Below are 25,424 nucleotides of genomic sequence, written 5' to 3'. Positions count from 1 at the left end.
TAATCAGTGATGTTTTCTGGGGTCATCAGGTGTTTCGGGTTCTTGTGAACATCATACACACTCGCTTGGGGCGACCCAGCTTGGGTTAGTCAGACCTTAGCTTCTGCCCAAGCAAATCTCTATGTAGTAAACACTTAAGTTATCACTAGGATACGTTTGAACTTACAGACAGCTGGTGCAACTGGACCCAGCTTCTTGTCCCCAGATAGGAGGTCAGTCCCCATAATGTACTGTGGAAAATGATGTCCCCACAATGTGATGAATACAAGTACCACACAAGTACACAAAACTACAGGTGCAAGCATAATACCCTACAGGTTACCAGCAGAAATGCATACACACACAGGGACACATACAAACAAGTCATGAGAATGCATAATCTCACACAAAAACTAAAAGACACAACCAGGCACAAAAATACAAATAGGTGCACCGACACACACTCACATTGTTATTCATGATTATTCATTTTAGTTTTTAACACATTAGCACAAGGACCTGAGATACAAACAAGAGACCGATGAAGCACCTGGCACTTTGGACCAACCTCACTCACTGTATCTTTTATGCACTTTCTATCTCTCTATTTTTTACTGTGCTCCTGCTCTTTTCTTTTGCTCTTTCCGCTGCATAAATAATAGCCAGAACCAACAGTTCATTATGGAACATGATAATTTGCTTGTCTATGCTCATTTGTCCTCCAGTTCACCCCTCTTACATGTTTTGCATTAACTGAAGTAAATGCGTTCTGCCGCTCTTTAAACACAAAAAAATACATTTATATGTGCACGCACACACGCACAACCTAGACATGGGCTGAATCCCTGGATTTCCAGCCCAGCAGAAGGCAGGGCTGGAGCATGAGTTGGTATTTTGTGATAACCATGAATGGACCTTGGGATATTTATGAAAATGTTATGAGACTCAATGACAACAGTAAAATTTAATCCAACTTTTAAAATAATCAAAGCAAAATCACATATTACAAACAGCAAAAAAAATGTGTATTGGCTGCCTTGCCAAAAATGTTGCAGTTAAATAAAGATAAACAGGACATACACAGAGTCATTTTGAAATAATGGAGTCCCATGATTAATTATAGTCTCTTTGTGTCTATCTTTGACATTTCCATTAAATCAATAATTTGAGGTGCACTGCTCAGAGGACTTGATAGTTTGGGGTGCACTATTTTGAGGAATTAATAACTAAATAAGGAATTATCACTTATTTAGTTTGTACTTATTTTATGGTGCTAAACTGCACGGTGCGTATTGTTGTATATTGTATATACTGTACCTACGTTTAACTGCAATTTTTGTTGCACTTTGTCAATATATATGTTTTTTTGTTTTTTTTAAATTAACACCCATGCATTGGCTTGAATAACTTTTGCAGTCATTGCTCCCAAAATGCTCTGTGGGATTAATAATCTGATGTGCTACCTTCCCCCTGTCAATATTGTTTTTTAAATTAACACTCTTGCATTGACTTGAAGAACTTTTGCAGTCATTGCTCCCAAAATGTTCTGTGGGATCAATAATCTGATCTGCTACCTTCCTCCTGTCAATAATTTGACATAAATTATCCCAAACCAACCAATAGCTGCTTTACAGAAACCATAACTCAAAGAGGCGCTTTCATTTTCTGTATATTTCTTTGTCTGTTCAGCCACAGTGGCTGTGATGGCTCATTGTTAAGCCTTTCTGTTTATTACAAACAAATCTCTGCTTCTGCTGCAAAGGTAAAACTCACTATCTGAGCACCAGAGGACCTTTTCATACAAAGAGCAAGCACTCAGTGATGAGAATAGAAATTCTAAAAACTATTTTATCCTAGGAGCAGGCTGAATCACTATCACAATGGTCTTAGAATGCAGCAAAACACATTCATTCAAAACCAAATGTTGATACATACTTCAATGTGAATAAGTTTGGCACTGTTAGGGTTGTTAGATTTGTTTTTGTTAATTGCAAAGTATACATTTTCACAGTATATAATGTTTTGAGAAGGGAATGTCACCAATTTACATTGAAAACATTTAAATAATCTGATCATTATAATTATATGTCCATTATTATAGCTATATTATTGGTGCTATGCATCCCTGTTTTTCTGTCTCTGTCTCCCTTTCTCTAAATCTATATTTGATTGTTGTTGGTTTAAAGTTAAATTAATTTCATTATATGGAAAGTATTGAGCTGTGGCATTGTGATTTAGACTGATTCACATGCACCATCACCATCATATTGCATATTTGGCTGATTCGTTGTGCTAATTATTTTCCTTCTTTCACTTTGTAACCTTCAGTATCGAATATAAAGTTTTATTACTTTTGTAAATTCTCATTATTATTATTGTCTTTTGCTGTCTGGACTTTCTGTTTGCTTCTGTACTTTGCAGTTGTGTCATTTTTTTTATTTTGGTCAGACTTGCACTGTTCTGGCTTCTGTTCTGTTTCACAAGTTAAGATAAGATTCTTTATGTACCCACACTAACAACTAATATTTGACCTTGTTGTTTTTCTGAACTCCAACTCTGAAATGTCAGTGGGAAAAGTATTGGGTTTTGCAGCCATGAAATTCAACAGAAAGTTTGAAAACAGCTAGTCCTCACCTATAATAATTACTGTGGGACAGGCAGCCATTTAATGAACAGTGAAGTGTCAAGGGCGTGTGTTCATCCATGTGACTCCTTCCAGTAGTGAATTCACTACTACTTTTAGGTGATTTCCGAGACTATTTTCACTCTGCTAGCCCATTCTGTGAGTCCAAAACAGCTGTAGTAAATTGTAGTAAACAATTGAAGTACAAAATTGGCAAAATAGCTTATGAACTCCAGCTGTAGAAATAGAATATCTCTAAAGGCATGTTAAATAATGGTCTCAACTGAATTGGAAGAAATACATTTTGATTGATGGTTTGATTGAATTGATTTAATAAGATATGCTAATACGATTGACTTCAAAATGTTTGTTGTGTCTCACGCCAATCTATATGTCCATTACTCAAGTCAACCAGACTCAGCCAAGGTCTGACTCAAATAATAGCTTTTGTATTTTTAATACCTAATAAATATGAAAACCCGAGTTTTCATATTGGATGTGGGTAAACACAGACAGTTCAAAACCCAAGGTCACACCTTCTGGCTGATTTATTCTTAAATGTGGAGCAATGGTAGAGATTTTGACAAATTAGCATACTCCAAAATGGTGTATTATGGGGATTAACTTTGCTCATTTAACACCAATTTAAAAATCCTGCCAACACAGCAGCTTTAATAATGTGATATAATGAGAATATAAGCTGCTCAATTTAATATATGTCTTAGATAATTTCTGATTTCTGCTGATTATGTGTGTGATCATTGATCATTGTAACCATTATCATGCTCTATCATCAATCTTCTTATTGCCACCTACTTGGTCTAGATGATATTTTGTTGGATATTTTACAAATAAACTGTTAAAATATGGATCTTTTTGAATCAAAGCTGATTAAATCTGCAGCCATGCTCAGTCTGCCAAGCTGGGTTACCTTCAGAACAATGATCAAACAGAAATGTATAAAGAAAAGGTAAACATTGCCATGCAAAATACTCTTACTGAAGATATATTGTGATTGTTCTGTGTTGTGAGGTTGTAAAACTCTTAATGCGCCTTTAAACTGAACTGAAATGGGATTCAGCTTTGTGTGGTTTAGGATTGTAGTTCTGCTGTCATGATGATTAAAAAGGTACTCTGGCTTTCTTGTCTTATTCGCTCATTGATCCACTGTGTAATTCCCTGTTTACGCTTCGGCTCAAAGAACAAACAAACGTAAGATGACTTGCTGTATCGTTGCATCACATAACACCTAACTTCATAAAACTCACAGATGTCACACATGAGATGTTCAAAAGGTTGTTTGAAAGAAGGCTCAGTTGGCAGCAAAACAACAAAAAATAACCAACAAAAGAATCCCATCATTTCCGATATGATCTGCAGTGAAGCGCATATACACATAATAACAAAATGGCATAAAATTATGAAAACATCACTTGAAAGCTACTTATATAAAAGGTTAAGACTAACGGTATAAAGTTGGAAAATGTTTCAACAAAATGTACATTTTATTCTCTTTTTCAAAAATGTTTAGCACAAATGTGATCCAGTGCTGTTTCTTGAGTTATTCAGGAAGATGAAATGTGAATGTGGCTCAGCTAGTGATTTGGCCAATGCTGAGGTGGTGCTAATGGCCTGCCCATGCATGGAACATTTAGCAGGAACATTACTTAGTCCATGTGGATACTTTAGTAGGGATTATTTTAAAATTCTAGGGACGGTGCTATTATGCAAGATATTCATGACACTAAATAAATCCAATAAATTATACAAAAATCTTTTTCTTATTAAATAAGGTTTAGTGATGGACAAATAATTCACTAGGTTTAATGGTGTGTGAAAAGCTACTTGATAATAAACTTGTTTTTGATTTCTGAGTCTGATTTGGTGAAGGAAAGTTATTGTTGTCATGTAATTCATGTTTTTCCTGGTTGCCAATAAATTAATATTTTTCCGGACACCCAAAGTTACTTTGAAAGTTAATCATTCTATTTGGTCTGTATATAATTTGTTTACCATCTGCTGGGTACTCCAGCAGGTTAGGAAGGCTACTCCCAAATCCTGGTGGAGATTGGAAGACATTACAAAAGTTCACAAAACATGTTATTTGCCTAAAAGCTAGACAGAATATTAATCTCTCTGTGAATTTTCTGACTCTGAGCCTCCTGGTAAATACAGTCCCAGATCTCTCACGGAGCTCTACAGCTAGCACTTGTTCAGCTGCCCTGAGGTTTCTGTGCTCGGCAAATAGACTCCATGATTCAGTTCAGGAGAGGTTAATTCAGCAAATATACGCCTGGGAAAAGGGGATGTTCAGACAAATGAGGTTGGAGAGAACCACTGGGTGGTTAGGGTCAAGTACTGGTCTCTGAGGGAGATGTATCGACACTGTTTGTCCTTTGCTTGGCCCTTAGCCCTCAGATCAAAGCTCTCATACAACATTCACTTTGAGAGATTCTGGATTATGGACTTCCTCCATTAAATCTAAAAATCCTGGCCTGGAAATGATGGAAGAAAAATTCTTCTTTTTGCATCCAAAGGCTTTTAAACAGAACACTGACCTGTTCGGTTGATATGGCAAACATGTTAGCCCTTGTTTCTACTTGCGTTTCTGTGACTGTCTGTCGTTCAGTGCTGCACAAGTTAAGTACAGTGGGTTTTTAGAGCTTATTTGCTGAAATCTGTTTCTTGCTGTGTCTGAAAACAACATTGATAAAAGCAGTGAGAGTAAACTGTGCAGCGGTGAGAGACAACCAAAACAATGAGCTGAAATACACTCACGGTTTGGACACACTGCGTGAGCAGCGCATTGCAGCTGCCTTGCTGAACTGCTGCGCTTAGCACGCATGGTATCCCCACAGAGAACGTTTCTGATGCTGTGCTGCTGCTGCCAGCCCTATCTTTTTAAACTGAGTTTGCCTTTGATAAATACAGTACAATAAAAGCGTTGACAAAAAATGAATGGATTCTGGGCACAGAAATGCTAGAGAGATTTCAATCTGAAGCAGATACAGGAGGGGTTGTGTTCAGATTCATTCAGATATAGACGTTGAAGCTTTGGTGAAAGGTTTATGTGTTGCTGGTATAATGTAGATATGACTATGAACAGACCCCTTTCACTGTCTATTTATGTCTATCTGTCCTCCTCTCTAGTGAAGCACCAACGCCATGAGCGACTCACGCCAGGGACATACCGCAACACACACATGCTGCAGAAGCTATCATTATGTCCAGAGTCAATCCACCAGGTCGGGTGATAATTCTCTGTGGGTTTGTAACTATAAGCCACACCTTTTAATGTTACACACATTTCATTTGATCTATTGTTTATATACAAATATTGATTTTAGCAGCTTTGCGTGTGCTCTGTCCCTTCAGCAATCTATGAACCAGATCAGATACACAGTTTGGTTCCAGAGTGGGATCATAAATACTGTAAAATCCTAAAGGGGGATTTCCTGTTGGATACATGACATGGCTATCCTGATAATTTCCTTCTTGACTCACCTGAACATCAGATATAAAAGAGCAGCACAGGAGTCATCTTTTGAGAGCAGCAGTGCAAAGTGAACCCTTATCTGTCAGTTTTTCTCCCTGCTGTATAGCCGATTTTTCTACCTTCTATCTTTTACAAACCTGTGGAGTACAAGACAGTAACCTATCTCCTCTGTCAGTATCTCAGTCTTCATTCAGTAAAAATTCAATATAGTAATGGTGAGATACATCAGCAAAGGGCAGAAAACGGTTCTATGTTTCCCACAGATGTAGTTCTCCAGTTTGCTGCCACTTGTGCTACAGCAACTTTCTTAAGGTTTACAACTGCCAGAAGAAATACAGGCTAGATGTGTTGAACTCAGAAACCAGAAAGATAGAGTAAGGTACAGAAGACTTAAAAACATGAATAAAATAGCTCACACTCTCCAAAAATAAATGCCCCTTGTTCAGCAATCAAAAGATAAGAGGCAGTGCTTTTATTTTTCATGAGTGCTGCATATTTGTCAAGTTTTAAACTAAGTATCGTCAGTAATTTTTATATTTCCCCTGATCTGGATCTTGCTCTGAGGCTTGTTATCTTCTGCAAAACAAGATTGGGGTCAATTTCAGATCGTAGCATGCATGATGTAGAAAATTCTGCCCCCCTCAAATATGACTATTCAGCATTTTCAGATGCAGGCCAGAGGAGAAATATGACGTGGCATTGACAAGCTAATGTGTTTTATCATAAATGTTGACAACTGAAAAATGGGGATTTAGAGGCCAATTCAGATCAAAGAGTCACCATGTGAAACAAAGCAATGGTAAAATGAGAATCTAAAACTGACCAATTTGACATCAAGTGTTGTTATGTTACTTTGGCAATCTCCATGGTTTCTTACTAGTTCCCTGCTGTTTTAAGGCACTTGAACTTACGAGATCATGTAATACGCCCTTTAGAAAAGGTTGTTGTATTTACAAAGTTTTTAGTTTTTAACCAAAATGGAACAGAACATTACATTAATTTGTGATCATCTTATATGACAACCATTAGCTTCAATCTATATCTATACCCCTCTAGGAAGGCTTTTTCGTAAGATTTTGGAAACTGGCTGCAGGGTTTTGCTCCCACTCAAGAGCATTAGAGAGGTCCAGCACTGATGTTGGGTGATAAGGTTTGGCTCACAGTCAGCGTTCCAGTTCATTCCAAACGTGTTGGATGAGGTTGAAGCCTGGGCTCTGTGCAGGCTAGTCAAGCTCTTCCACAACAAATTGGGAGAACCATTTCTTGATGAACCGACTTTGTGCATTGGGGCACTGTCATGTTTAAACAAGAAACAGAAAACTATTGTCTTGAATATCATTGCATGACGTAGTGGTATGATTTCTCTCAACTGGAACTGTCCCAAACTACGAAAAACAGCCCAGGAGCGAACATACAGTAAACAGTGGCATCAACATACTTTTGGTTGTATTGCATATGTTGCAATTCAGCCTGTTATGCAGGTGTAGAGCCCACAGGAATCCTGCTTAGAGACACATTTGACATAAATTGAGTTTACTTATTCCTTAATTCCTTCTTAATGCACTCTAATCTGAATCATTTCTTCATCCTTCTCTTATAGAGCCACACTGAAATACTGTATAGCGCTGCACCTTTAGGAGGAAGCTCAGCTTTGACAGGAAGGTGAAGAACGACAAACACTTTTAAATCCAAGGGCTCACTGATGCTGCACGGTCAGAGCAATGTTTTTTTTTTTTTTTTTCAAAGGTCGATTTTTCCTGTTTGGTTATCATCCTTAAGATGAGAGGGGCCTTGAGTCTGCACTCACCGGTAAACATATTGAGTCATGAAAGGTCACAAGCAAATGGAACACAGCAGGATAGAACAAAAAGGTTTACGTGCGTTTTTTTTCTTAGGACGAAGGGAGTCTTGAGGAATTGAAAGTGCCCTCGGAGGGCAGATCTTGGATTTGGTGCTATTACTGTATAACTGCTACACATGGCCCCTGCCGGAAAGGATATCGGACTGTGAGTTAGTGCTGGCTAACAAGTCTGACAAACCCAAACGGAAGAGTAGAGGGTGAAGAAGAGAGAAGGAGGAGGGGACGGGGCTTAGGGGAGATCTAATTAGATCTGAGAGAGCGAGAGGGGGAGACACAGAGACAGTGAGACAGCAGAAAGGTGAAACTGAGCAGTCATGAGTTAGCATGTTTGATGGGGTGTGAAATTGCGGTTAGCCAGTCTAGCCGCTGCACTATGATAATTTGTGCCAGCTTGCACAGCAGTGTACTGACCTCCTCCCAGCCTCTGCCATTGGTGTAGGAGATGACATCAAGCAGTGGTTTGGACAGGTAACCGTCACTGTTGAAGGAATAGTCCCGTCCACCAATAGATATGTTGGTGAAGTACCTGTTAAAGGAGACAGGAGATGTAAAATAAGAGATGTGGTTTCACTGCCCTACATGATGGAGTCTATGTAAGGGGAAATGGAAATCCGGTGTGTCAAAAATCTCAGTGTGTCAAATTAAATTGAATAATAAACTCAAGCATTAAAAAAAAGAAAAATACATGTGAAAAACTGATATTACATGTTCTCATAAAATGTGGTTGTATGTGACTAGAGCTGCTGTGTCTGCCTGGTGTTCAGACTGAATTCTGATTTTACTTCATTCACTCACCTTAACGTCACATTCATGTTAGGGGAGTTCTTGTCAAGAGGGGGATTTGTTTTGTTTTGTTATTCCCCAACCGTGAGTGACACATCAATTCCAATCACCTTCAGTCACCACAGAGCTGCAATAGCAGTTGCTCTGAGCAGATTTCATAACAATCAAAGAAATAGGCTGAGTGGACTGACAACAACTTCCAGCAGTGTCGATCTCATTCACACTTATCACCGTTTTTCTGTTGCTATGGATGCAGCAACGTAGCAAGCTACAGTATGGGGGAAGATGATGTCACCTTTATCCATCCTGCCTACGAAGCTCTGGTTGGTTGACTGTTTCTCCTACCGATGGAAAAAGCTGTCAATGGGCCCAATGCCATACCTATTGAACAGTAGTTCAGTGAACTCTGAACAAATTGGAGAGTTCAGCTGTATACATTTGGTTGAATGCTCTTGTTGTAACTCACTTTGGACAAAAGCGATATAATCCATTGCTGCAATGTTGTTCATTTTGAACAACCAACAGTTATCTTCCTGCTTTCAGCATTGTGTTTAGGCTACAGATTAATTCAATAAACTCTTGAGAGAATTTAATGCAGGCACAGAATTCAAAGCTGACAGCTGACAGCGGAGGCTGACGCGAGTATAGCTGAAGATTATAGTGCTTTAGGAGAAGCTAATGCTGATCTAAGCTTGAAAAAATATAGTTGAGGCTAAAGTTATGCCAAATCTGATTTCTGTACAGTAGAGCTGAGCCCGACAATCTGATATGTCCTACAAAAGCCACCGTACCCCTGAGGATGAACCTGGTTTGTCACTTAATAAATGAAAAATGTAGTATCTCCTAATTCAATTAGCTGATTGTCCTCATATTTGCTGAGCACACTCGTGTTCCCAAGGCAATAAGCTCTTTGGATTTTAATGGCCTCATGTGTTTTCACCAGCGCCACCCACAGGACAGACTGCTGCTACTGCTAAAGGTCTACAAAAAGCACAAAGTATTCGAAACAAGATGCAACAGCGTTTTTGGAAACTTGCAAAACAACACTGTCAAAAACATTGGATGAAAGAATAATTTTTCAACACACAACCATAATACCTTTAATGAAATCTAAAAAATATAGTGTTTCTAAAAAAGTGCACCAGTGAAGACATAAAGCACTTTGTGCCCTTATAAAAATATCTGAAAAAAGTGGAATCAAATGAGAGAATAAATCAAATGAGAAAGGAGAAAGAGAAAAACTCTGGATAAAAAAGGAAAGAAAATCAAGTAAAGTAATCAAAGCAGAGACCTTCACTGCGGGGAACAAACATCAGGCATTCTGCACTAAAGACAAAACACATTTCTGTTGATATGAGAGGAAATCACAGAGGTGCAGGGACCGCGAGGTGGGAGAAACAAAGAGCCAAGAGGAGGTGACGCAGGGAGGGATAGATGAGATAAAGAGCAGAATTCGCTAAAATGTGTCCCCTGTCTTCGGCTGCATTCTTGTGTAACACGAGAGTGGGAGGTTTGCAGAGAAGAAAAATATGGGGGAGAAAAGCTGAGAGTAAACACCGGAGGACAAATACTTGAGAATACTTTTAATACCAAGGAAGACAAAAGCAAAGTGTGTTGGTGCGAAGTAGAGATAGTGCGAGAGAGAAAGGGAGAGTTTTACCTTTGATGTCTTTTAATGAAATATCTACCTTAAAAGCATCTGGGGAAAAAAGCACATCAAAGTATCCCAATGAAACCATCCCACACTCACAAACACAGGCTGAAAGAAAACCTCAACAACATCTGAAATAACACTTAATCAACTGCAATCGGACTACAGAATTACACACCGCAGAAACCAGTTCAAAAAAAGAGATAAGTAGTAACTACAGTGACTAAGCAGCCACAAGCACATCTTACATTTTCTATCAGTAGCCTAATAAGCTATCAAGTTTTTGTATCAGAAAGATACAACAAGCCACTTTAAAACTGTGTATTGCTCAGTGGTGGATGAAGTACTCATTTTGCTGAATTAAAAATATAACAGTGTACAAATACTGTGATACAAGTGAAAGTTCTGCAGTCAAAGTCTTACTTAAAGAACCAGCGTATAGCATTTAGTGGCATCTAGAGGTGTGGTGCAAATTGCAACCCTGACTCAACCAAGCACAAAGGATAGCCAGTGATTGATTTGTCCATTCTGGGCTACAGTAGCAACACTGTGGTTTGTAAAAGAGCACCCACGGGTCCTGTTGATATAAAAGGCTCATTCTAAGGTAACAAGAACATACCAGTCGTGATAATGCATCAGTGAGACTTCATATCACCTAGTGAGGTGTTTAATATAAAAAATGTCTATTCGAGTCAATTTATTGTCATTCAACTAAGAACTATTTTCATTGTCTGCACTCAAAATAATGTAAGCTTAACGGTCCTCATTCAGTGAGAGATTTGATTGATAAAGACCTTGAGATGTTGGTTAGACGCTCGGATATAAGTGGAACTTTATTTCTTTTATAACTGCTCCTAAAGGTCAAAAATAAACTTCCAAATTCAAAAGATGTTTAATTAATTTGAACTCGTAAAATGTCAGAAGGTAGGGAAAAATGTCCATTGCAATTTTTTTTCACAGCTCATTGTAACATCTTAATATTGCTTGTTTTGCACAACCAGTAGTGCAAAAGCCAAAATTATTCAATATACATCAATACAAAACAGAGAAAAGCAGCAAATTCTTAGATTTGATTAGTGTTCTGTCAGTAAACTAATTAATGAATCCCTTAATTCTGATTCTGTACAACAGGTGATCTATGAAATATGGACTTTTTGGCTGGTCGCCAGGGGTTGGCAAGCTAACTGATCACTCTGAGACAGACTCTAGATTTCAAAACTCTGTATACAGGGAAATACAGAGAGATTAACCTGATTAACCCATAATGGGCTTAATCAGCATTATGTAAACTTGTTTGGCAAGGGCTTCAATGTAACAGACGTTCATTTAATGTAAAAGTCCCCCACTACAGCTTTAAATTGTATGTTCTGGAAAGTTCCAAAGGTTTTCATATGCAGTCCCCTCAAAATCTGTTGTAGGAGGCAATCTCAAGAAGCCTTTAAATTTACATTGACCACACAGCCACATTTGCACAACATAAAACCATTCTACTATATTCATCATGATGATATGGGCCCATAATCCTCAGTGGTCCACTATAGGATTTATTTGGTCAAAGTACAAAATATCCCTCCTGTCATATGTTGACTTTAAGTTATGTATCAAATGCACTGGGCAGTGAAAATAATGAAAAACAGCATTAGAAAGCATCTTACAGAAGCTAGAAATTAGGGATTTTTTATGCATATCCCAGCTATCATATTTGGCTTTCTAATAATACGAATATGAGCTTATCCCTGCTATTGTAAATTAAATATGATGTTTAGTATTTAATAAAAAAACAGCACATTTCCATTTCAGGCGTTGAGCAGAAACTTTTCTTCAGAGAGACTTAGAGAGACAGTGAAATGAGATTCAGCTCCTATAGGTTACTGAAAAGTCACAGCCTTTACTGCATAGTCGATTCACTTTGGCTTCAGTTCCCAAAGGGGAACTTTGAATTTAAAATAAATGGTCAGTTCACTAATTGGTTGAGAGAAACCTGACTTTCCTTAAAGTATGCTAATGTGTCCTGGAGCATATGTGAGACAGAGAATCCACAGCATTGTTGATATGCAATAGATTCAAAAAAGACTTGAATAGCTGCTGCTGCTGCTGCTGCTGCTTGTCGTTTCAAGCAAACAAGATTATCCAGCAGAAATTCAGAGGCTGAATAGATGCTGAAATTGCAGCTTGCACTCTGGAAAACACATGCAAATAGAGCATCAACAGGAAAGTTGAACCTGAATCGCTTCCAGGTTGTATTGATACACATTTCTACCCTACCGTGTAAAGATAATGTGAGTCCCAGCTTTTCAGCAACCTCCTTAGTGGTTTGGAGGTAAGCAGTGCAATGATAAACACCACAAAGGCCATTATATCATAGTAATATCAGAATATCACTGTGCATTTAATCATGTTGCCCTGCAGCAGATTAAATAAAAATCCAGCCAGAACACATCCAACGAGCCAGCTACAGATGTACCGTCACACACCGTGCGATCTCTGAAGGCACTTTGACAAAAAGGTACTCGCGTCTGAGCCTCTCAATTCAATACCACCTATTTTGTGACTGGAAAGTGTTTTTGCCCTCCCTGACAGTGGTTTTGTAAGAGGAGACCTCTAACCTGCCGCTGTACCTACGAGCACCTGATTTTGCCTGACATCTGTGAGGTCCCTGAGGACTGAGGATTCTTTTTCACCTGGTTTTACCTCAGCAAAGAGGGAAAAAAATATCAGTCTTGAGGCTCAGAGTGGCAGAAGTCTCCATCCCTTCTGCCGGGCAGGGCCAATCTGCAGTTAGGTGTGGGCTGCTATCCTCTCTTGTTTCCTTTCACCTCCTCTATCCTACACTCCTCGCCCCCTCTTTCCCACCACCTTACCATCTCAAATTCCCTTGATTTTCCCGGTTGGAAGGTACAGTACAGAGGAGCAGCGAACCGCGGAGGTGACAGCACCAAGGAAGTGGAAAAGAAACAGCGGGGGGGGGGGGGAGGAGGTTGAGAGAGCAAAAGAGCAAAAGAGAAAGGTGGAAGAGAGAGAGAGACTGCCAGAGACAGAGAAAGAATAAGAGGAAGAGACAGCGAGGGAGACCGAGAGGGGAGAAAATACAAAAGGGGGAGACGGATGCAGACAGGGAGAGAGTGTGCGGTACAGAAAATGAGAGCGGCAGAGTGTGCTGCATGGCCCAGAAACACGAGCTGCTTCACTGAGAGGGGAAGCATCAAACAGGTTCGCTAAAGGCACAATCCAACCGCTGATCCACGACATGAAGGAAAAACCCAAGGAACACATGTCAGACAGTGTTTAACGTGCTAAACAGCAAACCAATGTCATCATATCAATCATTGGTGTAGTTATTATAAACAGAGAAGTCTCCAGGTTCAGTAAGGAGAACAGAAAGTGTCTGGTGTTTGAAGAGTTCTGAAGCGTTGTTGTGATTTGTGTTTTTATGTTGGTGACATTTTTCATGGAAAGCTGTCATGTGGTTTTTCTGCTACCCCACCCACTTGTCAATCAAACAATCTGTCCACTTGAGTGTGAGTACTGCGAGTTCCTTGGATTTATTGACTTTCTGTATGTGGAAGTCTGTGCACACTGTTCAGCTGTTCTTCTCCTCCTAAACAAATCACTAGTCAAACGTATTCGCTCCACAGTATTGTTCCCAAAGGCACTGAATGATAAGCTCTTTCTTACTGTTATGTTACAGTCTATTTTCACCTTTTTTATGCATTATGTTTATGCTCAGAGTCAAAGAGAAGCCTGTAAATAGTGTGCACAGCCTTTTAGCAGAGATAACCTGTATGTGGAACAGGTTTATACAAGAGACGGAGAAACTTTCTACATATCGTACCTGTTATGTTGATAAAGTTAGTATTAGTATAATATACATTTCCAAAGCACTTATTCCAGTCAGTACAAGTATGATATGACTGTAATGAACCCAAAAGTATGCTGAATGTACCATGTGAGCTGTTGTATAGGTTACTGATTTTAACCCTAACCACCTCAGTGTCCTTTATTTATTTGTGCCCCTGGCCACTTCTTTGAAATCATTATTTGAACACAGGCTTTTATATAATATTTTTTATATCATTGTATTGTAGAAATATTCCTAGTTGAGATTTAAAAGAAAGAAAGTTATATTTAATATTTATCAGCATAAATATTTGTAAACCCCAGTTCACCCAATCATTTTTTACCTGTAATATTCAGCAGTTGGTGCCTATGCCCCTATCTATCTTCTATTATTTGTTTTTGACAGCATGGTGCTGGCTGTTTTCAGAATAAATATCCCCTAATTCACAAATTAAGCTTTTGTATTATAACCAAATTACCCGGATAGTTGTCTCTGCCATCCGGCTCAAGAGGTTTCAAAAGGCTCTCCTGTTTATAACCCTCATCTAAAAGATGTCTTATTCAAGTTGCAGAAAACAGAAAATGCTAGCCTAAAAAATCAGACTGAATTTCCATTTTGGTTTGCTGTTTTTCTCTGAAGTAGATGGTTTTTTTTCTCTGGCCGAGGCTTGATATAAGAACTAAAATATCATTCTCTTTTCTTAGATCCTGCCTAGATTGGTTGAGCCATCATGAGCGGAACACCAGACCTATCTGAATCACTGGTCATTGGTCAAATTGAATATGTAGCCAGCAAGGTCTAGCTAGTAAAACACATCACTTGCTGCAGTGTGCAAAAGTTTCCCAAGAAGAACTTTTAGACACTGAATGCTTCCAACAGCACGTCGGAAGGTTTTTATAAGTTGCATAAAGGTCAAATACCTACTTTTTGCTTACATAAGTCATTAACAAAACTGTGAAAAACTGTTGAAATATCACAGATACTTTAAATTATACCTGTAAACCAACAGGTAGAACCCTGTGAAGGCAGGGTGGAATGAGTGAGAGAGGAACAGAAAAACTTGGTAAAAGAGTGAGAGTAAGAGAGAAGCAGGAGGTTGAGCGTGCCTCAGTGGGAGATGCTGCTCTCCGTCTGTATCATACCTGCAGAGCTGAGACAGAGCCTGATTTAATCAATGAATTCATTACTGGGACACGTGGCAGCCGTGCATCAAACAAATGGGGGGGGGGTTCCCTGTGGAATTAATGCCTGTTTTATTACTTTATACACTGGGAAAAGGGAAGAGAGGAGAAAAGGAGATGAAAAAATAGATATCAAGAGAATTATAGGTGAAGAAGAGATAAAGGAACAGAAAGGAGGAGAAAACACAATAGAGAGGATTTAAACCAGCGAGAGAGGAATGGACAGACTGGCCAGGATTTGAAAGCAACGATTCAGGGATACAATTGAGGGTGAAACTCTGCTCACCCGAGTTAATCCACCTTTTCATTCATAGGAATAAAGTTTACCCTGACCTCCATCTGTTCAAGCCCACAGAGGTCCGGTGCAAATCTTGTCACAAAAATCCTGGATAATGAAGTCTGTGGACTGGTTTGACTGACTCAGTTTGATGACAAAGCTGGAAATAACACATCTGAAGTATGAACAACTTCCTCTTAGCGTTTATTTTCCAGTTTAAGGTGTAACAACCACCCTTTGTGTCTTCACCCTCTCTAATTCTTTTACTTCTCATGACCACGATGTCTAACCTTGACCGAGCTGCTGTACAAGCAAGAATATAAAAAAACTGCTCATTCTAAGCTAAAAAAAGGATGTGTTTCCTTATTATAAGTATAAGACCACTAACACAACTTCTCAATTTAACAGAAAGCAGTATTGTCCCAGTGTTGTAAATGAAGCAGCTGTTTAGTTTTTCATTGCTTCAATAAAAAATGCTAAAAATAAGAAGCTTCTGGTGCCTTCATTTTATTTTATTTTTTGCTTACTATTAATCTTAGATTAAGGTACAAATTCTCAAATACAGCTCAATAAAGTGACCAAAATACGTATTTTAAGAAAATATGTCTTAAATAACTGAATTTTCATTGCTTTTTGGTTGTTTCTTTCTAGTTTTAAGGCCCAGTACAGTCAAGCTTTCAGAATGCCAAATAAAATTGGCCTACCCCACTGGTAGATTGTTTTGCTCAATACAAGAGATATTGATTATATTTAAGAATATTTAGCTTGTTTCTAGAAAGGCTGTTTTTGCAGTGAACACAATGGTCCCTTTTTTCAGGTGATTATACACTAATTAAAACATACTTATGGATATTATATTCAAATTTTTCCTGTGGACCCCCCTAAATGATACACACTGAGCCTTAAAACAGACCCTGTTCAAGGCGATAAAACAAAAATACTACATATTTTTGTCCCCAAAGGTTGAAAAGAACTCCAAAAGTAATCTGCAAGATACAAAACCCCAACATATTGTCATCTTATCATCCCACTTGGTTTGTTTACATTCAGCAGATAAATGTAAGTGGAATATTAACTATCCTTTTAGCTCTGCTTTGGTCTCCACCAACTCCTGAGGAAAATATGTCTTTTGGGATTATTAAAGTTTGTTTACTGAGAACAACCGCCTGCTGCTGATGGAAACAAGGTCGTTTAAACTGCTGAGATTGACCCATAAATGTGTGATAAAATCAAAACTATTAACTGAAAGAGGCTAAGAAGCTCAGATGAGTTGGTGATGATTGTCACTGGGTCTGTCACTATGAGGGAATCCTTTGAGAACATGTATCATTTGATTTAAAGAAAATACATCAATATTTCTCAATGACTAAATCACTTTTTTAATTTCCTCCAGTTGAGGATTTCCTGATGACCTGATGGCAGCTAGGATGATAGTGCAGGCCAGCTGATCGGTGAGTCAGGTCCCAGCCTCAGTGTTTCTCACATAGCAGAATCTCTCACTTGGTGATAAGCCTGTTCCTTTACCTTACTCCTCAGCCATTGGCCAACTCTCGTTTTTCTGACCAATCACACTGAAAGCCGTCTCAGCCTGGAAACTGTGAGTGGAGCTGTCGTGACAGCAGATATTGCAAGCTGCACAACAAAAACAAAAAAAGCCTGTTGCTTTTGTTGTACAAGAACAGATTCACACATTTATGGTGGTGAAATTGATCAATCATGTATTTTTGGGGCATTTTTTATTTATTTATTTCTACTAGTTCTGGTGACTAATGATGAGAGCCAGAAACACTGAGCCTGTATGCTGGCTAAAGTGTTGGCTGGCCATTATTTTATTAGGTCTCATTAATGTGGATGAACACAAACAAATATAGCTGGCTCCATGAATTTCCTGCATGGCTAATGATAGTTAATAGGCCAGTGTTGGTACAATTCTACAAGATGGACTTCATCCATTAATTTATTAAGTTAAAATCTATGAATCATAAATTTGAATCCATTAAACCCCTTGAGAACCTCTGGCTGAAAACAAAACATTTTAATATATTAAAAAAACTACTTTCCGTCACCTTTCGTCACAAATTGAAGTTTTTACAAATCAGAAAAGCTATGAAGAATCTACCTTAGTTACTACCAACTAGTAAGGACATAATGATTGAATATATTTTCCATTTCAGTTCTGATTCAGTGCATCATAATTCACAAAATTCTCTGATGGAAATGCTGCAGCGGTAGGTGCATAGATTCATCTGAAGCTGGATGGTACAGTGGAGACAGACAGAGAAAAAAAGATCCATTCAGGCAGAGAGAGACTGGAAAAGACGTGTGTGTGTGTGTGTGTGTGTGTGTGTGTGTGTGTGTGTGTGTGTGCCTGTTCGATATGAAGTGTGTACTAATGGTTTACAGTCCTGCTCTAATAAGCTCCAAAGATCTCGCCTGCTGGTGTTTGTGTGTGTGTGTGTGATTTTCCATCAGTGGAAACATTCAGCTTCTTTGCCGACTGTTACGAGAACGCTTTCTGTGTAACCATGACAACTTCTTCAAAAGTAAAAAGAGAGAGAGAGATACAGAGAGAGAGAGAGAGAGAGAGATGGGGAGTTACAGATCAAGATGAAAAGAGAGAGAGCAATGGGCAAGTTAGTTTGAATGATCAAGAGCCATTTCATGCTTCATTTAATGAAAGTCTGGGATTTGTCAGCATTTATGCTCCATCTCTCTTCATCTTTCTATCCTCTTACCTGTCACTCTCAATTTTATATGCAGGAATACTTATGTTACATTAAAGTTAAAATTTATATTATTGAATATTTTTTCAAAAAATAGAATGAATAAATAATCACAAGATGAAGACTCAACAATCCTTTAGCACAGAAAAAACATAAAAACCTTTTCTTAGCAAAGACCATTCCTCATGTCCATATACTGTAGACCAAGATCTGTTTCTGTTCAATAAATAAAAGGGTCGTTCAAATCCTAAATAACAGACTTCATCTTTATATACCAATAAATATGTTTGTCCGTGGCTATGACCATTCAGCCTTTTGTGTGTAAAAGTCCTGTTCTTGTTTGAAACATTCATCTACCCCAACCTGCTGCTGCTGTCACCTGACATGTTTTTCTCTACGACATGTGTGTATAAACTGGCACACACAATGAATGAGTAGAAATTGCATTAAAAGACATGTAAAAAACAAAAAATAACTGTGTTATTCATACCCTGGATTACCTTCAATGACAACAATAAATTGTTTCTGTCCAATGCCACTGATTTAAAATTGATCACTTTCTGCAATCAGCTAATTTCTGTGTATGGCAACTACAGTTGGTTAGCACAATCTTGTGGTTCTGGTTAATATAAAGACTAATACACCGCAGAAATGCCAAACCCTTAATTTCCACTTTGCTACATAAGAGACACACTACTTCTTGCACTGGCACTGAACATTGGCAGTGGGTAAAAACCATGAGGTACAGAAGGAATATAGTTACATTTCATCCATATCCATCCAGTATGGACATCATTTCAAAAGATACCAAGCTACAAAAAAACATATATTTCCTATAACTGCTTCAAAATAAAAGCATGTGTTCAGCTCGTGGAAAGTTTTAATGAAGGACAGAAGCAGCAGGAAGTGATCACATTGAATAACCAGTAATTTAAAGATTTTCATGAAAACCCAATTTCTGGAACTATTTATGGTCGGCATGTTTTCTTCAATCACCATTCAATGCAATACCTCTGTATATTTATTAGCAGTGGCGTAGTCACCTCCAACTCTACAGCGAGGTAAACAACTTCACTGTGCCCTACTGTGGCGTGGATAACTACTCGCACTGTGCGCGGCGTGAAATCAGATCACAGTTGTAATTATTACTGACAGACTTCTTTATTAAAACATCAGTGTTGGCTGCTCTGTACACAGATACACCAGTCTGCTTTTCTATGGTTGTTATATTTCTGACAAATAAGCTCCTGCGTTTGCCGTTGTGTTTAACGGCACTTGCTGGGTGTCACCAAATCAACCAAGCAAATACAGCCCTGAATTTACAGCCCAGGGAATTTATTATATTAAGTTACATACACACGTAATACACGTAAATGCATTTACTCATAGGAAACAGTAGCTAGATATCATTAAGAATCTTCATTTTCTCCAACAACTAAGAGTGAAAGTGCTCTTTAGGGGTTGTCATAAAGGAAATGAGATGTAAGTAAGTGCTAGCATGTCATGTTTAGATAGCAAATAACGAGTTTTCAGCCTGCTATCTTGACTGCAGATGGGAGTTAATTCCACCACTGTGAGGCCAGGATGGTGAAGAGCCTTGACAAAGATAACCAACCACAGCATTCAGTTGTGAAGATGAATTAATCACGTTTCCACACATAGGTGCTGTGTAGCGATGCCGCTGATGTCTAACTGACTGTGGGGTCTTTCTTTGAGTTAAAGCTTGGTGCACAAAGCTAGAGAACAATATTGTCCTCAGTGCCTGTAGCCCTGTAAATAATCACCAGCTACCACTGTTATATTCTGTATCTATTTGTATCCTAATAACAACAGGATGGTGTTGTATTTTGTCGTTTCTGCCCAATATAATGAGGCCCTTTTGTTTTAGGTTGTGTGTAATTTGCTAATTTGGTGTTGCCCTGACACTAATGGGTGTAAATACAACGCACTCTCTCACTCTATCTCCCTTTCTTCTTCTCTCTCTCTGTCTTTGTTTCCCCAGTGCAATGGATACAGCCAATTGAGCTTCCATTTTTAAATTCTCCCCATTTCCCTTGATTTGTAAGACTGCTGACCCATTAGAGTTAAATAAATAGATGATAAAATGAATGATTAAAAAAACAGATAAAAGCCCTCTGCAGCAAATCCTCAATGGGGTTTTCATCAGCATCAGCAGCCTCTCTCACTTTTGCCTGCTCCTATTGACTGAGATGATTCATAGTTCATCACTTTCCATGACAGAGCCGCTGTGAGTCTGAGGCCGGTCCTCTGGAACCGAACGCACCGGCAGAGCTGTCTCTGCTCTTACACTGTGGAGAATAATGTTTGTATCTCATGCTATTGCACACACACACACACACACACACACACACACACACACACACACACACACACACATACACAACGTATGAGAGAGAGAGAGGCCTTTGGCTGAATCACAAAACACAAATGAAAGGCTTGTAACCATGAACACCAAAGGGAGGGGGGCAGCCTGACAGAGATGTAAAGGCTATTATGACTCCTGTGTGACTCATAGATTCTGCAGTGAAGGAGCACAGAATCTGTTAAGTGTGATTTAACTGGGCTACATGTGGCTCTTTAATATTTATATATCCTTAAGACCAAGATCCATCGTGAGACATTTTAAGATGGTCAGTCTTTAGAAGCCTGAATTGCTGCTTTCAAAATAGCAGCAGGGGAAGATCGGAGGTATGTATTGATGTAATGAAAGTTGTTAACCAAAAGTACAAGCCTAAAAAGTTGTCCATGATTCTGCATTTTTGGGCCCACAGAGGATGAGTATTAGAGTCTTGACATATTTTAGGGATACTGCCTTGGAGATTTTTTTATTTTATTGGACCTTCAAATTCTGATGATAACTTTGTTTGCAACCCTTCACAGAAATTCCATATATATTCAGTATTTTCTTGTTGTTTTTCTGACAATGATGAACTACAAAGATGGAGAAAATGGTCCTGACACAACGGGGGAACGTAGAAGCGTCTTTTTGCAACAGAAAACAACTGAATTTATTGGAGCTTCTTGTTTTGATGAACAAACACTACATAGTGTGAGATAGATAGATAGTCATTTGTGTATTTGTAAAAGGCCTTTTTCACAGAAGATATTTTGACATGTCACAGGAGGAAAAACACAGGTGTGATGTCAATGATGACTGAAATCCATTTAGCTGAAATTGTGCTTTCAGGGTCACTGTCACACTGCCATGGCTTAAAGCAGCAGTTCCCAACCTGAGGGTCAGGTCCAAATAGGGGTAGGAAAAGCTTCACAGGGGGTCGCGAGGCCTTCTTGATTTTAAGGGGTGTGAGCAAACTTTAAAAAAAGACACAGTTGGCCTATATCTCACAGGATAAGGGAACCGTGAAGACCTGAACATAAACTATAGCCTATTATAACAATGGCAAAGCATCAGGGAGAAAAAAAACCTGAATTTGTCAAAATGATACAGACAGAATTGTATAAAAAAGTTCCACAAACAGGAAAACTCAGCTCAAATGCAATATTCGGGAAGTAATCTGCTCAAAATTGCTTGTTTTACACAAAACTCTGGCAGTTATTGTGTTCTGTACTGTTATTGTTATGCATTGAATAAACTATGAAACATACATAAAAATAAGTCACTTAGTCAGGACAGTTTACTTAGCGATAGATAAGGAGTCCCTTAGGGAAAAGGTTGGGAACCACTGGCTTAAAAGACCAGTATGGAGGATTCAGTGGCATCTAGTGGTGAAGCAACCAACCAAATACCGCTTCCTTTCCAAGCTTGTAGGAGGAAATACGGTGGCCACAAAACTCACAAAAAACATGAAAGGTCTTATTTAGAGCCAGTGGTTGGATTGTCCTTTCTGGGCTACAGTAGAAACATGACGGTTCAACATGGCGGACTTCGTAGAAGAGGACCAGCTACCTCTGTAGATACAAACGGCTCATTCTTACATAACAAAAACATATCTATTAATATTATATTAATATATAATATTATATGAGTTATTTGGCTGCTCAGTCTCCACACTCAACACAGCCTGTCCTAACAGCATCCTTGCTACTAAATAACACATTATGATTCCTTCAGGCTGTGTTTACAGCCTGAAGGAATCAGTTGAAGTCTGTGTCCAGTCAAAAACAGAAACAAACATCCATCTGTCCAGTTTCTCCTTGCCCATATCAGAAGGCAGTAATGGTCAACATGGGTGTAGAGAGAGAGACAGGGTGTCCATAAAGAAACTCAAAGGTGTGTTTTGTTGCTCTCGCTTGTTTGTAGCTCAGAAAACTCCATCAATTAAAAGAGAAGCACTCTAGTTTTCTATTGGACGGGGGCATATATGGGTGCAGACAATATATTTAAGGACTTCTTACTGACCCCAGAGGTAAAATTACCAAGTTTACAGGGTTGTTCCCATTTAAAAATAATAAATTACTGCTTATTTAATCCTTTATTTCTTCACATTAAAATACATTTTCTAATTAATTATGTAAACTGTTAATTGATAGATGTCTTGTATAATTATAGAAGGGTTCTCAACAAAAATGTTGTTTTCTATCATTGGATAAGCATTGGTATTTATATATTTATATATTTATTTATATACATATGGTTTTTATCACTGAAAAGAGCAATAACTACTGTAATTTCACAGACGGTGACTTTCATTACAGTTCTTTAACTTTTCAAATTAGTATCTTAAATTAAACATTAAAAAGCCTAAAAAGATTTTATGTAAAATTTAAGCCAGAAACTGCATTTTAATTTTAGAAAATTACTTTATTACTACTTTTCTGTTATTTTACTGTATTTTTGGTGCCCCAGCTGCTGGAATATTAACCTTTTTTTTACAATTTTTGTGGTCCAATTTAAGTTCTCATCATTGGTACAGTTGTGGGTAAGTCATCAACTGACCAAAATCATCAGAGAAGTCTTAACCAGTCTTAACAGCGTCCATCCATCGTAGGGTTTTGTCTCAGGACATGATGTTCTCAACATTGAGCACTAATGCCTTCATTTTTCAAAATGCATAAACTTTCAAGGTTTTCCAACTCCTGCGCGAGCCTTCACAGCACACCTGATGTGTAAAGGTTGAGTTTGTGGAGAGAATATGTTTCTTCCACACAAATTATGCATGAGTGTATCTTGTGTGCCCACGAGAGTTGCGCAGTGAAGGTGTGTGACACTGAAATGAAATCAATACGATCAAAGATTTACAGCTCACTTGCTAGAGCCATCACTGTCTTATGAAAGAGGAGGAAGAGGTGGGGGAAAGACATGGCGCGCAAGAAATTAAAGGGAGAAAAAAAAAAGAGAAATAGATGTGGAATGAAAGGAATATGCCCTTGGTCTCTGGTCCACAGCAGAATAATTATTTCATGCTTTGGACTGAGGAAGAGATGGGGGATAAAGAAATAAAAAAAAAAAATCTTGCTGACAAATAAGAAATTATTCATCCGGCTGGGGCTTTCATTCCTCTGTGGAGCAAAGGCAAAAGTATTTGGCTTTTTCAAACAGGATGAAAAAAGGGCAGCATATCAATGGAAACATTCAATTCAGCGTGCTGCTCTGTTATATTTCTGATTTCAACCTCAAATTCTCTTTTCTATTGCTCACTTCCTCTCCTTCCCTCAGTCTCTACACCCATTATTTCTCAAATTCCCTTTTTCTTTTCCCCACTAGTCAATCTACCTCTCTTCCCTTTTCACTTTACTCCCTCCTCTTTGAAGCTCTTGATTTCTCTCTTGCCTTCTTTCTTTTCTCTATCTCGAGTCTATCAATCTCCCTCTTTCTCGCCATCCCTCCCTCGTCCCAGCAGGGTTGTCATGGTGATGTGTGCAGCTTGGCATTACACGTGTTTTCATTAACGCTGTACATGGCTGGGGCTGAACCGCAACAAGGCAGCAGAGGCAGAGGGTTTGAGCACAGCTCCGTCCTAACAGGGACATTACAAAATAGAAAGACATGGAGAGAGAAGGAAGGAAATTATGTAGATGACCAAAATGACAACAAGAAAGGAAAGTGAAAAGAGTTACAGAGATGGTAATAGAGGGGTGCAGGTGAGAAGAAGAGATAAGACACCTTTGTAAGTCATGATGTAATAACTGTTACTGATGTAGTAAAATGTTAAAGGCATTGCATTGCATGGTTATCTGGCAGAAACAGGTGACTACAGCAGTGTGTAATCTCCTGTTTGGTCTTGCTTTGGTGATCTTGTGTATAGATATTCCACCGACAGTGTTCAAGTGCATCACCAACTGTGATAGCCAAAGGGTGAATCATCTGGAGAGCCTCTATAGGATTCACACACTGGCAGTCCCTGTTGTTATCATCTGAAGGAATCATTATTAACTGAGAAGCTACAATCAATATTTTTTTATTAAGACAAGATCAAACTACTGTGTAGCATATATTGTGAAACAGGTCACTCATATTGGAAATGAGCAGTTCCCCTCAGCTCTACAGAGCAGAGCTTCTTGTACTTTATTATTTTCGTCTCACAGCTCCCAACATTTTTGGTTCACTCTCACCGCTCACATCTGTGCCGTTTTCAGCTGCAGAAGGCACTGCACGCTACCAATCCAGCATCAAATAGCAGAGTGACAAAGCTAGCTGGTGAAAACAGTCGAGCATTCAGCAGCTAAAGAGCTACGCATTTCTTTCAGCAGTTAGAGGACACAAACACACGATGAATAGGCAAGTCAATAATATATATGGCACCTTTTATGCACATCAAAATGGAATTTGTTAAGAAGCCACAAAAGAAATAGAACAATAATTTGATGGCAGAGGAGACACACATTCTAAAATGTTAAGATGAGTATTTCGCTTTGTTCAAGCAGCTCATTATTCTTTCTTTTCAGTCTTTTAACTGCCAGCCTTGCACATACTGTACTTTCTGCTAGTACCACCATACCACATTAAAGGCCATAATGTGATTAACGTCTTGACTATGTAACCTATAATAATGTCAAATACAGGCTGGGTAATAACTAAGAATTTTTAATA

The 25,424-nt window shown here is 38.6% G+C and overlaps 1 protein-coding gene across 1 annotated transcript in view; it reads right to left on the bottom strand.

Annotated features, from left to right (window-relative positions):
• grin2da (glutamate receptor, ionotropic, N-methyl D-aspartate 2D, a) overlaps positions 1-25,424 on the bottom strand; it is a 129,180-nt gene that overhangs the window by 64,597 nt on the left and 39,159 nt on the right. Inside the window, exon 6 of the mRNA XM_051391068.1 lies at positions 8,371-8,485. Within this exon, the coding sequence (XP_051247028.1) occupies positions 8,371-8,485 (115 nt within the window). The remainder of the gene's footprint in view (positions 1-8,370; positions 8,486-25,424) is intronic.

This window comes from Dicentrarchus labrax, unplaced genomic scaffold, assembly GCF_905237075.1.
Source record: "Dicentrarchus labrax unplaced genomic scaffold, dlabrax2021, whole genome shotgun sequence".
NCBI lineage: Eukaryota > Metazoa > Chordata > Actinopteri > Moronidae > Dicentrarchus > Dicentrarchus labrax.
The sequence above is the reverse complement of the archived record's forward strand: the minus strand, read 5'-3'. Positions and strand labels throughout refer to the sequence as shown.